This window comes from Lytechinus pictus, chromosome 11, assembly GCF_037042905.1.
Source record: "Lytechinus pictus isolate F3 Inbred chromosome 11, Lp3.0, whole genome shotgun sequence".
NCBI lineage: Eukaryota > Metazoa > Echinodermata > Echinoidea > Temnopleuroida > Toxopneustidae > Lytechinus > Lytechinus pictus.
The window spans coordinates 15,197,976-15,216,566 of record NC_087255.1 but is presented as its reverse complement, the minus strand read 5'-3'; the positions used below and the strand labels follow the sequence as shown (position 1 = coordinate 15,216,566).

At 36.5% G+C, this 18,591-nt stretch overlaps 1 protein-coding gene across 1 annotated transcript; it reads left to right on the top strand.

The window, feature by feature from the left end:
* The first annotated feature begins 1,106 nt into the window (after positions 1-1,106).
* Positions 1,107-17,910, top strand: LOC129271504 (sialin-like). Its single transcript, XM_064106852.1, has 9 exons — positions 1,107-1,317; positions 5,871-6,099; positions 7,050-7,163; positions 8,010-8,168; positions 9,411-9,545; positions 10,229-10,436; positions 11,336-11,483; positions 14,003-14,117; positions 14,560-17,910. Exons 2-9 carry the CDS (start codon positions 5,917-5,919, stop codon positions 14,710-14,712), a joined length of 1,215 nt encoding a protein of 404 aa, XP_063962922.1. The 5' UTR covers positions 1,107-1,317; positions 5,871-5,916; the 3' UTR covers positions 14,713-17,910.
* The last annotated feature ends 681 nt before the right edge of the window (positions 17,911-18,591 follow it).

Sequence of the window (18,591 nt, the reverse complement as noted above, 5' to 3'; positions counted from 1 at the left end):
ATGAATGAAAAGGAACGGTGAATAAAGATAAAAATCTGTGATGATGTATTTTTTTAGACGTGATTATAGGAGTTCAGTAAGAAAGATTTTAACTTTCTTTAACTTCGTTATTTGTGATCCGGTTTTGATCAATTTTTCAGCATTTTGTATTGTAAATTTTACTCTATTTATTGAGATAAAAATATTTCTAGCCTGGACCATCCCTTTAATTCGTTGGTTAGATACAATCTGTCTGAATGTTTAATTTTCATTTTTAATGAAAAAAGGTCCAAAACTTTGCCGCGATTCGCGCCCGCAACATCTCGCAAGGAAGCCCTTTTAACAGTATTAGGCGCACTGTTAATATTAGATCCATTTTTTTTTTCAAATATGAGGTACGAAATAGTGTGAAATACATTGGACAGATTCAAGACACTAAGACAAAAATTACCGTCATCTATTTCCTCTATTTAATATATATATATATATATTAATATTTATAATAGAGGAAGTAGATGATTTTATGTCAATAAAAACTTTCTCTGCCACCAGTTTCCTATCATTTTATGGGGTGCCCCCATGAACTCATGCGCCTTTTCCGAGCTTTAAATACACTGGTGTAAATATGGGGGCACAGCTATATATAGCCTCAATAAAAATAGATCAAATTGTTGATTTCAGTCGATCATTGTCACTTCTTTTAATTGTGGTTTTATTATCTAACTTCGTGTTTTCATTTACTGGAGCAAATAAGCGATGCCAAGCATTTACTTTTTATCCCCGCCTTTATATGTTCATCATGTTTATTTTTATTTTTTTTTACTTAGGCCTATTATTTAATTATTGTTTGCTCGTCAAATTCTCGAGGAGGAAAATTTTGAAGGCTATTTAGTTGACCTGTTTTTAATGCCCCTTCTTCCTCATCAGATCCTGTTATTTTTTCAACGAGAGCCAATTAGCCCCATCCCCGGCTGCTCTCGATCAAATTATGAAAAAAATAAAGAAATAAAAAAATAAGTGTATAGGTAATTGTTATTATTATGAATGGAGCGAAAATTTTCTGTCCCTCCACATGTACGTGCATTATGGATGAACAGGAATAATGACAATTAAAGATATTAGCTTTGTTAAACAGCCATTTGATAAAATTAACAAGCAAAGGTTTCAACATTTTAAATGTCTGGACACCCGACCCCATATTCTACAGCACATGCACAGTCGCCGTGGCTGGCGGGCCTCTATTATTTTTGTTTACACAACTTTTTAGCGATACTCTACCTGCCGCGCGCGCCGCGCCGAGATCAGAAAACGGTGAAGTGAAGGACCCCAAAACAACCGGTAAATATGCCTTTTTTGTAATACATTAGATCAAATTTACGTCTGTTATATGTGTTTGGTTCATAGGGGGGAGGGGAATGTGTATATCATATTCATATAGAGATAAATCTCTGGCTACTGAGTATTATCCATGCAGAGACGGACCCAAATCGGGCCCAAATCTCAGCTTCAGGAAGTTCAGCTTGTGTTGCGGTTTGTGTTGGAGTTGCAATATGATCAACGTCACTGCAGTGCAATGGTAACGGTAATGTCATCGCCCATACGCCTGGCCTGGCCGCGGCCGAGAATACGTACCGGTGTACCTACCTCACGCTAGGACTCGGGCTCTAGCGAGGGCTAGGCCTAGGCTAAGGCCAAGAGAATGAAAGTTTTAGATTTGCGCCCACCGCCCGCATGCTCCAAAACCGCCCGCATGAAAATTTCATTATTTCAAAAAAATTTCATTATTTCAAAAAAAAATTACTCTCCATCACAAAATTACAAGTTCCAAATCATCGCAGGGCAGTAAAACATATATTTACGCACTTACGAAGTGCATACGGTATACTGCAGCGCACCTTCGATCTTCGCACAGCAAGCTAGCTGTGGCAAATTGTCCATAAACTGTACAACGGATAGACCGTCTCGGCTCAGCAAATCGGAGATCGCTGATTGGCCAATCGCTCAGACACGTCATGACTACGACTACGTGGTCGCCAAAATAATTCCTTCGGACTGCGTGCGAAAGTATCGATAGCGATAACGATATCCGGTCACATTGTTTATGCGAAAAATGATCTTGGTTCGTGATTGGATCGCTCCAGTATCGATCGAAAATTATCGAGACTGCAATTTCATGCATATTCACGCAACGCCACGAAACCCGGAAATCAATTGACTTTGTAGTATTGTACACGTTGCGATAGACTCTACAAACTCCAACGAACACGATGCCATATTGACGCTAATTCGTAAGATTTTGACCGAAAAGCAAGAAGTAATCGAAATTCACTTACCTGTGCGGTATCGGTGAGAAAATAGATCCTCCGAGAATACCTTTCATAATTCATAAAATATAGGAAAGTGAAATTCTAGGTCGATTTGGTACGAGATGATAGAGAATTGCACACTTGTTTTGGTGGAATACTGTGTGGGGCTATGGATTATGGAAGGCTTGCAAAGCGCATGCTTACTATATTTTCATTCATAAATTGGCTCTCGGCAGTGGCTGGATGACGTCATGTACACGCCCACTAGATAATGAATAATGAATAATGAAAAAAAGCCTCATGTCATTTGAAAAATTTTCGGACGCAAATCTAATACCTTCTCATGGCCTAAGCTCAGGGAGGAGTCCACCTTATTGTAGCCAGGCCCAGGAGGCTCCTAGAGCATGTAGAGAGTAAAAATTATACAAATAATGCATGCAGCCGAGTGCGTTAGTGGAAATGCAGAGCACGCGAGGTTTCTTTAGATAGGTGCCGCACTGTGCACGAGCCGCTGGCGGCGATTGCCCAGTGTGCACCATCTGAAGAAACCGAGCTTTCTCTGCATTTACTTTTACGCACGACAGAGCAAGTGCATTATTTGTTTTATAAAATAACAACACAGAAACAAATTCTTGAAAAGTTACAGTACAGTTTTGTTGGACTTCTCCCGGGACTTCTACCGCACTGGTTTGCTTGAGCGTGCAATGTCAATTTTCGTTGCGCACCTTTTGCACTGCCGTGCAGTGCACCAAAAAAGTTGGATGTCATGTGATGCATATTGGCCAATCGCGATTCTTGAAATAATACACACATTTACTAACGTATGCTTACTCTCCACTGAGCTGAGCCAGGCCAGGGCAGGGATTGCATCCCATTCATGTGCGTGTAGTCGACCTAGACAGGAATAACCGTCGTTTGGGGATTTATTTAACAATTTCTGACATTTTACTAATCCCCATTCACTGACGGTAGTGTGTTAGTGCGAGCCTGCATGTGTAATCAGGTCACCCAATACGGGCGACCAGGTTTTGTCTAGATTTTTTTTTCCTTTTTTTAATTCTAAATGACGTATTATCTTGAATGAAGGCCCACTATTTTCGTTAGACTCTAATCTTTCTGATACTAAAAATACTGAAAATATCGAAAATATAGCCTACCTTTATAGGGAGCAGTCGCGCTTGCCCCAGGCTGTCGTACATTTTACCACACTATCGGCCAATTTTCGTAATAAAAAAAGTAAAGTACCTTCAGTCCTTTTTATGCCCCCGCAGACAAAGTCTGGATGGGGTATTAAGTGTTGCCCCTGTCCTTCTGTCCGTCCCCCCCACTTGGTTTCCGCATGATAACTTCTGAAATATTCAACAGATTAAAAAAAGTTGGGTGTGTAGGTACATGTAGATGACATCAAAATACAGACTAAGTTCGAATTCGGAGTCCGCAGGTCAAAGGTCACAGCTCATGAAATATGCGAGTTGGTTTCCGCATGATAACTTATGAAATATTCAACAGATTAAAATAAAATTGGGTGTGTAGGTAGATGACACCAAAATAAGGCAAAGTCGAATTCGGAGTCTGCAGGTCATAAGTCAAAGGTCACAGGTCATTAAATATGCGAGTTGGTTTCAGCTACAGCTGAACGTACGGACGCGCTAGCGGATTGGCTGGCACGTTCGTACACTGTAGCTGCACTGACGGCGATCAAGTGATCGAAGTAGAACCTGGCTGATCCTGATCTGTTTGTCATCAAAATTCGCTATTTTCCAGCGCACCCTTTATGAACCAGGTCCGTTCGCAAAGCTAATCCTCTTAATTCTCGTCAAGGTTGCAACTATGTATGTACCTATTTTGTATGGTATTAGGATGCGTAAAAACATGGTGACGAGGGAAACATGTTTGAATATGTTTACAGTAATTTAGATATATGGTTATTATTATTTACTTTTTTGGTTGGCATGGCAACCTGTCAATATAGCGAATTATGCATAAATTTATATGAAGTTTGATTCTTCGTGTCCTTGCTGAGTGGTGTGGAAATATGGATGGGATATTTGATTTTTATTACAACTTTGTTATTTTTAGCATTTTAGCTATTTAACTTCTAGTCAATTTTAAAGGTATTGTTTAACTTTGTGAGCAGCCGTTTAAAAAAATTCTCAAACCAAGATGAAACATGTGTACAAGTGCATGTATTAGAACTAATAAACCCTGAAAACAACCATTATTGAGAATGAAAAGCTAAAACTACAAGGCAAACCCCGATTTTGTAAATAGGCGTCTTATAGACGCCTAAATAGTACACATAAGTGTATGGGATGAAATTAAGATGGTGTTTTCAGTCGCTTTATATTTCAATTTTTGAAGCACTAAATAATTATTTTCGAATGCAATTTTTTCTGGGCTTCATTTTTGTAACATATCACAGACACAGGTGACAAGTATGACCTTCTAGCTCAGATTTTTTAAAAGTCAAACTAATGTTAACCAATCACTTTAAGCTAACATTTGACTTGACTTACAGTTCATTCTGGATCCGTTACTCGTTTATCAACATTAACAAACAAGAAAATTCTGCATCAAACTTTGAGGCAATTTACCGTGTGAGTCCAAAAAAAACAAAAAAACTTAACACCTCACAAATCCCCAAGTTAAGGAAGAAATATTTCATAAACACCTAATTGTTATATTTGACCTGAAAGAGTATTTTCTCTCAAATATTTTGATACCATGTGTATGTGTTATGTCTTTGCACTTTGGTTTAATAAGTAGCCTGTAGGAACATTGTCTTTGCAGCTATGTAAATTTTTATTTGCGCCAATGTAAGGCATGACTGCAATTAATGAATCCAGATGTCAATGTATTCATAATCCTACCTGAGTTCATAAACATATTTGCAAATCTGTTTTCAATGAAATTAGCTTGAGAATTGATACTAAGCAGTGTTAATTATTAATCAAATGTAATGTAGATTATTGAAAAGGTGTTTTGAAATGGATTTTAATGCAACCCTTGTAGGATTATGACATTATTGGCATCTGGATTCATTCATTGCAGCCATGCCTTACTTTGATACAAATCATAATTTACATCACTGCAAAGAATACATTCTGATCATCCAAGCGCTTACATATTCCACATAAATGTGGTATTAAATTATTAAGGAGAAGATAATCTTTCAGGCCATACTGTATATGACATATTCTTTTCTTAAATTGGGTAAATGTGATGTGTCAAGTTTTTTTTCACTCAGTCTCACACGGTAGATATGAATATTGAAACTTGTTATATTGAAATATTTTGTAGAGTTTGATTTTCAGATAATTTCTCAAAATGTCTTAGCTTTTTTTTTTTTCCGGACATTATCTTGAAAAAAACATGTAGGCCTACAAGAATAGATTTCTTGGAAAGCAAGAAATTTGCTTTGAAGTTCATGATAAACACTGTTTTTTAATTCAAAAGGAAAGTCTAAGCATACATGTAAGTCTAAGCGGTCTCATTCATTTATTATTTTTGAATAAGACTTAAATCAAAATAAATTCATTGAATTCTCTTCTTGTATCCCCTTTTCATCCAATTCACACAAAAAAGGTGCTATCATTTGCAGATTTGGAGACTACAAACTACTACCAATGTCATGATGAAGATCAGTAAGTCATTCAGGATAGTGGCCCTCTGTTCGCTGGCCAACTTCATCAATGCTGCTGATCGTGTCATCATGCCTATAGCCATAGTACCTATGTCGGATGTCTATCGGTGGAACATGTCCCTGCAAGGATGGATCCTCAGTGCTTTTGCCTATGGTTACATCAGTAGTCAGGTATGTTTGCATCATTTTATGGCAGGGTGGAAAGTTATTTTCATAATGAAAAGACTTCAATTGCACTTTGGCTGCAAAAAGGTGATGACCAAAGAGTTGCTATTGATCATGACTATGGAGAGCCAGTTGCTCCAAATTTAGAATACATGTCTTTTCATAGTATTTTCATTATATGATGTAAAGACATACATACATACATCATTTCATGGTACTCCTCTTAGTTTCCAAAGGGACTTTGTTATTTACAATTTTTAAGAATTATGACATTGATGGATTCACATAGTTGAGATCGATCGGATCAATCATATCTCTTAGTAAGATGGGGTCCTGGGCCCCGTTTTACAAAGAGTTGCGATTATCCAATCAATCGTAACTCTATGGAAATCCATCAGTGTCATAATTTTTTCTACAGGAAATTTGCAAAAAGTCCTTTGTAAACAAAGGAGAACACACCAAATTGTCAGGAAATCAATTTGATGAATTTATGGATCTACATTCATATCTAGATTGTTTTTTTAACAAACATGTATATCATTTATTGACTTTGCTGGTTTCCATGGTTGCGATTGATCGGAACAATCACAACTCTTTGTAAGACGGCCCCCAGGTATGGATCTGTGCTGAAAAGAAACTACAAAGTCAGACACAACTCTATTTTTAACCAAACAGGTGGCCGTTTCATTAAGGTGTTCGTAAAGCACGAGTGACTCTATGAACAACTTGTGATCCCTTCTTGTAGTGAATGATATACACCAAATTCTCAAAGATGATGATTTAGTGCTTATTATTAAGGACTCTTTCAGAAACTGGCCTTAGTGCAATTTTTAACTGACTTAAAGTTGCTCTACTGCCCTTTCCTGAGGTCACTGCCAATTACAGGTTTGTACTTTAATGATATTGATTGATTTTGTAAATGGCAATATTTTTGTTATTTCCACATCTACATGTAGATCATCGGTGGAAAGGCAGCTCAGAAGTTTGGTGGGAAGCTGACATTGGGGGTAGCTGTCGCTGTATGGTCGTTATCAACTTTTCTGACCCCGGTTATTGGAGGCTCTTTTACTGTGAGTTAAGGTTTGATTTTTTCTTCAGTAATACCTCTGGTCTTGCTACCTCTGTTGGTAACACATTACTATGCTGTTACTACGATGATATTCTACAAACTTGATATTCTATTCTCTTTGTCCCTTTATCTTCACATATTTTCCCCCTCACCTACATGTATTCTCCTACATTCCTTTTTTTTCCTAATCTCTCTTTTTAAGTAAATTGCAATTAATGTTACATACTGCTCATGTATCTTACTGGGTTTTGCTAAATTCATAAGAATTGGGATTATTTGGTGGTCCAGTGCAAAGATTCAGTATCTGAGCTACGTCTAACATAAACACTTTTTATTTGCACCACTAAATTCTCAATAACAGTTCAGTAATAGAAATACTTGATTGTACTTGACAATCGTGCTCAGTTTTAAATTGAAAACTGATCTCCCCCCTCCCCAGCTTTCCTAATGAATGAAATTCATCTCATATTATTTCTCCATACTTTGTCATGAAAGATGATTCATATTTCATGGTAACAAAAAGCTTAATCCTGCTTTGATATGACCCTCCCCCAGTGCAGCCTATTGAGTTCTCAATAATTGTCATGAAAAAAGATGATTTTACAGATTGATTACTAAATATTGTTTTCAGGGTATGGTAATGTCTAAAATGATCCTTGGTTTTGCTGAAGGTTTCTGCTTACCAACAATCTTCCATATCTTAAAAGAAACATTGACCCCCCTTATGCTTGTGGCATGTTTAATATTGTTACATGTAAATTTCAAAGCACTTTGTAATGAAAATTGATTTCCAGTAATAGGAATACCGAGTCATGCTTTGACATACGCTTTTTATTTTAAAATTCAGGTACTGGTGATGTCTAGAATGATCCTTGGTTTTGCTGAAGGTTTCTGCTTACCAACAATCTTTCACATCTTTGCTCATAATGTCCACACTGACGAGAGATCAAAGTCATTTGGCTACCTCGTAGCTTTGGGATCTATGGGACAGACAGTCGCTGCAGTTGTAAGTAAAGTTCTAGGGGGGATCTAATCCATTCAATCTTAAACAGAAATATTTATGTGTATGTAATACATGATAAATGAGGTACATAATTTGATTCACAACTTTCAGATGAAGTCATTGTCAACCCCACCCCCTCCAGAAAAAAAAAACACCTGTGGAGAAAGTCTACTTTACTTTTCCCATGTTCTCTTTCACTTTGCATCTTAACACTTCTCCAAAAATCGTTTTTAAGAATTGTTATGATCTACCTGTAGATGCATATTTGTTTTGGATGTTTGGATTTTCAGCACAAGAGTTGCTTTATTATATTGAAAAATGTAAAATAGGTAATAATAGGAAGATTTTAAACAAATATGCACATACATGTATCACTTCCAGCCGATGCTTAAAGCACCAAGTATACTCAGATTGTTCCATTACAAAAAAATGTCTTTCAAACGAAAATATAAATTTTCCCTTCTTACTCCTTAAGGTAGTTTTATATTTGCCTCTCCCTCCCCTTTATTCGTCTTTTACTTTCTTTTGCTTTGTCTGGGGTTTTGAGGTCAATCATTTTTTTTTTCATGTAATTAATGTATTCAATTTTTTTTTTCATTAGGGATTGACCTTGATAGATCAATATGGCCTTTGTTAATCCCCTCCACATTTTGATCTTTTATGTCTTTTTTATGTAACATATTGTAACTATTTATACTTGTATTGTTATTATCTATGTATGTATTTGATTGTACTGATATTGTACTTTTTTACTCAATATGTGGAAAATAAATTGAATTGAAGAAAATAATAGATGAAGATGATCTCTACATATATTAATGAATCTTACATGGGTCAACAATTAACCTTTATTTAACCGGGGTAGGGGGAGGGGTGATTTTACCTCCCCCCCTCGACAAATTTTGTCACTTTGCCGCCGCACAAATTTTTTGACCGCGCAGCTTGCTGACTATTTACTTTCAGTCTTGGGCTACTTTTGAGACCAGATTTGCAATGCCTAGATACGCGGTTCCCTGTTAAATTTTACAAAATGGTCTTGTAGTTTACATCCACATCTATGTATGTGCAAATTTTTGTGGCTATCGCGCAACCAGCAACGTAGATCTGAAGGGAGTTCAAATTGACTCCCCCCCCTCCGTATATCCTGGTCTGAAATAGCCCAGTTAAATTTGGGTTTAGACAATGAATGGACTGAGTAACAATGAAATCTCTTTGATATGTATGTGTATTGGGTTTCCATCCTAGATCTGTCCTCGTCTTTCCTGGTCGATGATGTTCTATGTGTTTGGAGCCATTGGTTTAGTCTGGGTTTTAATCTGGATTATGTTCTATCCAAAAGATACACCAGATGATGATCCACAGATGCTTCTCTTGCCAAAGGTCAGTCAATCTTTCATTGATGAGATTTGTATGTGGGGGCGTCGTATTCTAGTGGTTTATGACCCTCGTCTTTCAATCTGGGGGACTTGGGTTCGATTCCTAGCCATGGCGTGTTTTGCTTCAGCAAGAAAGTTACCCACATTGTGCTGCACTCGACCTAGGTGAGGTGGATGGGTACCCAGTAGGAAGAAATTCCTTGAATGCTTCAGCGCCTATATGGCATCACAGCTAAAGCTGGGGTAATAATAGCAGCACTTTGTATCCTCAGGCAAAAAACCCTTTATAAATCCAGCTATTATTATATTCTTCTTCAGCATTCCATATATTAGTCGGTCAGTGGTTTAAAGTTTTAAATCCGGTTTTATTCCTGTTGAACAGGGGTTGTATTATCCAGACTTAACCTGTCATTTGCTTTAATTGATGATATATCATTAAACAAATTTTGATAATTTGTTTTGTACATTTTCTTTGTTATGACTATAAATGACTTATGATGAATGAACCTAGCATTTCATAGAAGTGTGGACTAAAATTCTTGATCAGTTGGGAGTTAAACCTAGATTTAATTATCTGGATACCACCTGATGTCCTTACAATATTCCAATACTGTACATTAAGATCCTAAATTATGTAATGAGCTTGTGTTTGACAATTGCTTGTTTGGTGTGTTTATTTAATAATAGGTTGATACAACAAACAGTGTTTATTGGATGAGTTACATCTCCCACCGGTCTCTATGGGCCATCTACATAGCACACTTTGCCATGAACTGGTCAAACTACATTGTGTTGTCATGGTTACCTACATATTTACAGAGGCATCTAGGAGCAAATAAACAAGATGTCAGTTTCACAGCATTGCCCTATGTCATGAATTCATTAGTTGGTGTTGGTAAGTGAAAGATATAAATGTAATTTTAGTAACACAAATGCATAATAGTTGACAGTTTCTCATTCAGTATATTTTTGAGGTTTTGTTATAATCACAAGAGAGTACTGTTGTACAATTATCAATACTATACAATCAATACAATCTGCTTGAATGAAATTACTAAAATCATTTAGTTTTTTTTTTTTAAGAATGCTGTCTTGAATTTGGGGGTGTGTTAATTAGAAAGAAATTAGGGCAGACATTGAATAGATTACCTGCCAACTTTCTGTATTTATTCAGGCATTTCCTTGTTTGGATGAAAAACAATATTCATTCATGGAGATTTTGTGTTCCTAAGCAGTCATAATTATAACAAATGCAAAGGTCCATTGCCAACTGTTGGTATTTAATAGGGACAGTAGTGATCTTTGATGAAAGAAAGAGCCATTTCAGCCACTGTGTCGCTAATTTTGTAAAAAAAAATCAGGGTTAGCAACGAAGTAATTAAAACTGACTGGCATCCTTAAAAAGGGTATTTATAGGTGGTACAGTCTATATGAAATTTAAATTTCCTACATGTATTTACAGTTATTACCGTGAAGTAAATGTTAGATAGTTAGATCTGCGCCCCGTCGTACAAAGAGTTGCGATTGATCCAATCAATCGCAACTATGGAAAACCAGCAAAGTCAACATATAAAATGCATGTTTATTTAAAACAAATTCTAGATATGAATGTATATCCATAAATTCATTGATTTCTTGACAATTTGGTGTGATCTCCTTTGTTTACAAAGGACATTTTGCAAATTTCCTGCATAAAAATTATGACACTGATGGATTTCCATAGAGTTACGATTGATCCAATCAATCGTAACTCTTTGTAAGACGGGGCCCTGATTCCTCTTTCTCTTCCCTCAGCTGCTGGTCACTACGCCGATTATCTCATCTCTCAGAAGCACTGGACGACGTTATCAGTGAGAAGATTAATGACAAGCATCGGTCTCCTTGGACCAGCTCTCTTCATATTCCTTTTTGGTTCTGTCGATCATCTTGCTCTAGCTGTATGGTAAGTTTTTGAACAAAATACTCGGTCAAGCTCAGGAATGGTGGGAGAGGGGGGGGGGGGTAGAATTTAGGGTTGGCAAAATTTGTATCCGCCCAGGTTGAAAATACTGGTCGAAACTAGTAGATGCTGGGAAGTACTTAAGATATACAGGAAGGTATGAGGAAATGCTAGAACAGCCATTCTCAATTACTTTTTTGGAAGCGCCACATTTCTTGTTGAGAATCTGTAATGCTCCACTATCCATTACGCAAACCAGCAATGTATCAGCGGATGGGGGGGCCCAGAGGCCCCTGGTGGCGCGGGGGTCGAGGGGGCAGAGCCCCAAGAAGTTTTGGAATATGAGGCCTTTTAAATTGCCCAGAGGGGCTCTAATTAATATCAAAAGAAGAAATACAAATGCCAACAAACTACACAATATTAAAAGAAAAATGACCATTGACTTTTTCACAACATACCAATGATACCACTAGTTCAGACTGTTCTGCACCAGATCTATTGGCTGAAGCAAGTGGTGTAATGAGTAAAAAAAAATGAGGGGCTAGATATGGCAGCTGAAGCAAAAATATTGAACTTTTCAATACAAAAATCTATATTTTGACATAATATTAAGATAATACAATATTTCCCTTTTCTTTCCTTTTCTCCTCTTTTCTCCTTTTGTTTTCTTGGCCGTGAAACACTTGGGGGCCCCCAATCCCCGCCCCCATCTGTACGCCAGTGGCTAAAGTTACGTTCCCCGATTTTGCAAGGGCTGAAAATTAGGCGTTGCACTGCACTTGCGCCCAAACTGCCCCTCTACAACTCACGTGCAGTATCATTCATTCAGTTCGTGTTAACCCTAATTCTCCCGGGGGGGGGCCATAATGGCCCCCCCCTCGACAATTTTCGCGATATATCCGCTGCGCAAATTTTTTTGACCTCGCCGCTCACTGACTTTTTACTTTTAAGTCTCGCGCAAATTTTGAGACCAAATTTGTGACGACCGGATACGCGGTTACGACATGACGCAACATTATGTAAGTGCATGTCAGACCCAAAATTGCTCACAAACGTGATTTCATGTACAAATCCAATGCAAATTGTGTATTTAGCCAAAATTCATAAATGTATCATTATTTCTACCATAATGGCCCCCCCCCCGGGAATGACAAGAATCAAAATACCCCGGGAGATTGAGGGTTAAGCAAGAGTGCATGCAGGCAATCACGGCAGGCAATACATCTGAGCATACATGTATTTCACTTTACACCTTCGGATTTTAATCGGCTCCGGAAACAAATTTTCTGCTTGTTATGCCCCAAATTCATAATTTTTTATGATCAGGATGCTCTTTGAATATCACATTATTTGATGTTTAACTCTTAAACAAAAAGGATACTCTGGAAATGCAACATTTCTCGCCGTTGAAATAGAAATCTACAAACGGGGTTTTCAAATCACTTGTGTGGCACATAAACTTTGTACAGCATAGAATAAATTAAAAGAACAACATCGATCCTCTATAATAGAGGTTATCGAGTGTTAAATTGGACAAAATTTGAGGAAATCAATTAAGTGTCAAGTAAAGAGTTTTTGTTTTCTCTTTGTATTAAAATGATCACCAAATCCTTATTTCCAGGTTACTGGTAGATACATTTTTATCTCCCTAATTTTTCTTTATTTTTACTTTTTTATACCGGCTTCCAAGCGCCACTCCGCAAGGCTCGGTGCGCCACAAGTGGCGCGCGCGCCACCATTTGAGAATCCCTGTGCTAGAATATGCTTGGGAATCACCTGAGCTATGCCAGCAAATATTCAAGAAGTATTTCCCTGTATTTCCAACTATTTTCCATTTTTCTGAAAAATTATTGAGGTAGTATTTACCATAGTAGATTAGTTTCCAAATAAAAAACAACCCTTGAAGGTGTTTCACAAGAAGCCAAGTCTGACTAAAAGTCATGCTTATTGTAACTGCCAATGAGCACATGATAATGTGTGTTATCTCGGTGATGATGGGAACGATCTCCCATTTCATTTTAAAAATAGTAAGACTGAAAAACAATTCAAACGTCTGGATAAAAGACATCTCTTATTTACTTAACCTGATTGAATCAGAATTCACATACCGAATGTTTCTTTTCTATCTTTCTTTTGTTCTTTCCCTCCTTTATTTTATATTATACATTGTTGTCATTTGTGTTATTTTATCTTTGTATGTTTGCTTGTACTATAAGTGTAAGGGGTCATTTTTAATAAGCCATTTATTGTGTTTTTTATGATCCCCACTATACTTGTGTTGAGATGTATTGAACATTGTATTGATTTGTATATATTGTTGCTTTTTAAAGTGGAAATAAAATTGAATTGAATTGAATAAGTACATTTAACACCCATTCCCTGAACATGATTTGACCAATGTGGCAATGCGTTATATACCACACGTAACTCAGAATTATAGCGCAAGTTTAACTGAGAATTCAATCATGGTAAGAGAATCCCCTGTACACTAAAGTATGAATATCATATTTGTTTCTTTTCAGTTTCATATCAATATCCCTTGGTCTTTGTGGATGTAATTCATCAGGACACATGAGTAACCATGCTGACGTAGCACCTAATCATGCAGGAATCACATTTGCTGTTTCAAACACGTTGGTGAGTGGAGGATCGTTCATTCCATTTTAAAATCTACTATTCACTCCTAATTGAATAATTAGTTTTATTCATCAAGATATTTTGGTAAGTGTTCTCTCATACTTTTAACAGGATATGCATATATTTCTGATTTGTAATATTAGCCACAAATTTCATAATTTTCTTATTTTACATTCAAATTTGATTAAATTTTTATCATGCTTTTTAGATATTTTTTATGATTGATTGATTGAAATAAATTTTGAATTGAATATTTGATTTTTCTCAAATCAATTTTTTCCTTGGGGTGGACTTGGTCTTTCAATGTGTACCACTGGGAATTGCTTTCTCAGTTTTACACATGTTAGTTGTGAACAATACTTACCTCATGAGCACTCTACCCATTGATATCCTATTGTTTCCTTGAAATAACCCTTATTTATACCCCTCCATTATTTCCTAGGCAACCTTGCCTGGCATGGCAGCAGGACCTTTGACGGCAGCAATGGTAGATGCTTCAGGCCAATGGACGCTGGTTTTCATGGTCGCTTCGTTGGTCAACTTAGGGGGCGCTGTTATCTATTTCAGTCAAAGCTCAGCCAGCCAAGTGTTGTAGATGCACCTGATTTCTTTAGTAAATGTTGCAATTTATTACTCTAAGAACAAAGGCATTGTACTATGTTTTGTTTTTATTTTTAATGTTTTATGTCTACTTTCAAGTGGCCAGTTTTATTTCAAAGCTTCCACTTGCTTGCAAATCCATATCTACCCTCCTTCAGAGTTCATCGCCCCTCGCAATCAACAGAGCTATGAATAACCTGTGTGGGTAGATGATACATCCTATCGCTTCTTTATAGCAAGTACTGATTGATTGCCAATTACAATTAATTACCAATCGTAACCAAGTTTGTGCTTTGAATAACAAGTTGCCCTAATGTCTGATTGTTACTGATCTACCACTAGGTATAACTGGGCGGAACTTAGATGGTGCATAGTACCTCACAACGCAAGGTATGCTATTATTTGTATTGCGATGTATCGTACATGACAATTCTGCTGATGAGAGTAAAACATGTCACCTATTGCAACTTGTCAAAAGTTTGCATTTGCGTCTTTAAGCAGGAATCTTGCTAAAAGGGTGCTTTGTGTCATTTGGTTGCACCTCCCATTGTTTGTAGTGACTATGATAATTTGTAATGAAAAGCAGCTCAAAGGATTTCTGCATGAAAGATGCGGCTTTGACTTTTGAGTTGTCCAGTCTGTGATGATAAAATGTAAATAACCAGTTACTGATTGCCTGTTCCAATCTATCACAAATGGTGATAACGTATAAATGACATGTTACTGATCACTACTGGTGATTGTGAGGGCAATTTATTGCAAATGATCATAACATCTGGGGCCCGTTGCATACAAATTTTGCCATGAAAAAACTCTGGCAAACAAAGTTATGCCATTGAAAATTACACATTAATAAACTTTGGCAAAAAAATTGCCAGAGTTTTTATGGCAAAAGTTTTATGCAACAGGCCCCTGAAAGCACCTTATAACTTATTAATTCATTGTGTTACAACGACTGCTCTACAGAGTGACTAGGACCATTCATTACTATAAATAGAACAACAAAAAAATCAATAGGTCAGGGATGTTTCACAGATTAATGTCTGACTAAAAAAATCACACTTGAATTTCCTAGTCGCTTGTGGGATGTACCTCTTGTTTGTGGTATATAAACTCATCAAATCATTTGTTGAGATGATCCTCATGGGATGCGCTCTACTGTATATTATTGAGATTACCAATAGAAATTCATGTGCATGTCAACACGTAAGCATGACTTTTCGCTACGCTTAAATATTTGTGAAGCACAAGTGTGTTTTGGAGCTTTGACCTCCTGTATGAAGATGCATCCAACACAGGGCTGAGACAAACAGTATTGTACCTGGACCAGGTTAACTATCAAGTATGTGGTTAGTCCCTGAAAAAGGCTGGTTTGGTTTGGTGGCCATAAAAATCAAAGAAATGAGATGAAATAGAGAGGCAGAAGATTGAAGAAGATCTGCATCATTATTTCTCGGGATATTGATTGCTTAATTGGACTATTATCTTCATAATTCATAGGCTCGAATTCACAAAGGTAGTTATGAAAACCGTCGGTTAAACCCATGGGTTATGCAGATTTCCTGTGTGAATTACGCTGAATTTACTGTGTATATTAAAAAGTGGCCAATACTGATCCACGCTTTTTATTCATGCGTCTACTATAGCGGGCTCAACCATGGCAACAGGCGTCAATTTTGATAGTGCAGTGTGACAAAAGTGTGCCTCAGCATTAGACAATACAGGAAATCTTCATAAACTATGGGTTCCACCAACAGTTTTCAAAACCACCTTTTTGAATTCCGGCCATTTACTCTGAAATATTTTGAACTTTTAGTGTTCAAATGTATAATTACTTAATACATGTATTGTTTTTTTTTTGCATTATATTGTACCCCGCCTTCTTTGAATACTGCAGGTAATATGGAAAGTATTCTTTCAATTCAATATCATATGTTGCAAGATTGATGAAAATATAATAATGCCACCAAAATCTAGACTATGCGGTTCAGTGTACATGTATACAATAATTATAGTTATTACGTGATCTAAACAGTATACAAATTCACAATGAGATTTGTATGCGGTAGTGACTTTTTTATAATCTGGAGGCCTTGATATGATCAAGGAATTTGGCAATGCATTTTTGACAAACCTAATGCTTAATGGTTCTATGTAATCACATATGATGAGCAACATACATTTATCCTATTAATGAAGTCATTCTCAAATGAAACTATAGCTCAACCATTTATTGGGTATTGCACTGTTTGAGCTTGGATATGGATTTTCTTAACTTTATTTGCACTATTTATAAAGAGGGAAGTTTAAACTTCATTGTTATATATATTTTCTATTTATCCCATCTGCATTATATACAACATCTGCAATTAAGTTTTGACACATTTTATAAAGGAAGATGTATGAAATACAAAGAAGACACATTTGATGTCTTAGATTTCATTAGATTATTTTAAAGGTGTCGTACAAGTCTTGTAGAAGTTGAAGAATTTTCTAGGGCATGGACCTACTTACTCTGAGTATGACTCATCTGCATGTTTCTTTTCCAGGCCCTGTAACATGAAGCTTAGCGATTGATTGCAGGGCTTATTTTCATGATCGATCGCATAGGTTATTATGTATGATCAATCATAAAAATTAGCTCCGTGATTGATAAGCTTTATGCTATGGGTTCCATGGAATCTAGTATTAAAGTTCATCTGTCGGCTGGTAGCAATGAATAAACTACAACACTTGGAATTCAATTCACATGAATCACTTGTTGGTATGTTTGGAAAGCTTTCAGGTATTTAGTAAGTTTGTAAAGAAGTTGAATATAACAAGGATTCCCTACTTTGGGGCTGATATAACAACAATAAATATCAAGATTCTTTTGAACATCTGAAAGAAAAAAAGTTTTTGTATGGACTTGTTCTGTAATTTATTTTTACTTTCCCACCCCCTCCCCAAAAAAGTACAGCTGTTACTTTTTTAATCTATATTTTACATTTCGATATTTTTTTATTTATTTCTTAATAGACCCCCAGAACATACATTGATATTAGGGATGGAATGAAGTCCTTACCTAGCTGTTGTAATTATGTCTGTTATATTTCATTATATTTATGTGATGTATACATGTAGGCTGCCTGTTGAATGTATTTTGTATTTTCAATTGAATTTAAAAGTTTAACAATGTTCATATTTGCTAGAATTGAGTCGTGTACCTGTAGTTCTTTTCTTTCAGTATATATGGGTGGGTGTGTGTATGCGTAGGAGGGTGTGTGTGTGTGTGTGTGGGGCGGGGGGAGGGGGAAGATTGGTGTTTAAGCATTTTTATAATAACTGATTTCATTGTTTTCTTTTAAGATATATATGATTTATGATTATATTAAGTTAGTGAAAAAAGTGAAAATATGAAATGTAAAGTATTATATGTGATTTGAAATGTTAAATTGAAATGATTTGTAACTATTTGTTCATGGAATCAGAATAAAAACAGTATTAAAAAAAAGAAAAAGTGTAGGTATGGTGACACTACATATGCTCTTGCGACATTTGCTCTGGTCTTAATATTTCAGAGGGCATAGGGTTAGAGTTAGGATTGAAATCCAGTTTTTGATACAGAATAATGTAAAGAATAAGATTAGGGTATATTTAGTTTTTGTTTGGCTTAAAGTGAAAGGGCAGAATATCCATCGGAGCAATTGTCGCCAGAGCAAATGTCATACGGAACGGTTCGGAACCGTAGGTATAGTGATCGGGGAGGGATTCATCAATGTTTTTTGTCCGACAAGCTGTTTGATCTGACAACATTCCTTGATTCTTATTGGCTGAGAAGCAATGTTAGTACTATGGCAACTGTTGGATAAAACGGGACTAGTCGCATAGATGA

What these genes read in the sequence shown, in the direction of transcription:
- LOC129271504 (XM_064106852.1), top strand. Translation starts at nt 5,917, where the DNA reads ATGATGAAGATCAGTAAGTCATTCAGGATAGTGGCCCTCTGTTCGCTG. An exon ending in TTATTGGAGGCTCTTTTACT is followed by an intron (nt 7,164 to 8,009) that starts GTGAGTTAAGGT and finishes TTTAAAATTCAG; the next exon opens with GTACTGGTGATGTCTAGAAT. An exon ending in GAATTCATTAGTTGGTGTTG is followed by an intron (nt 10,437 to 11,335) that starts GTAAGTGAAAGA and finishes CTCTTCCCTCAG; the next exon opens with CTGCTGGTCACTACGCCGAT.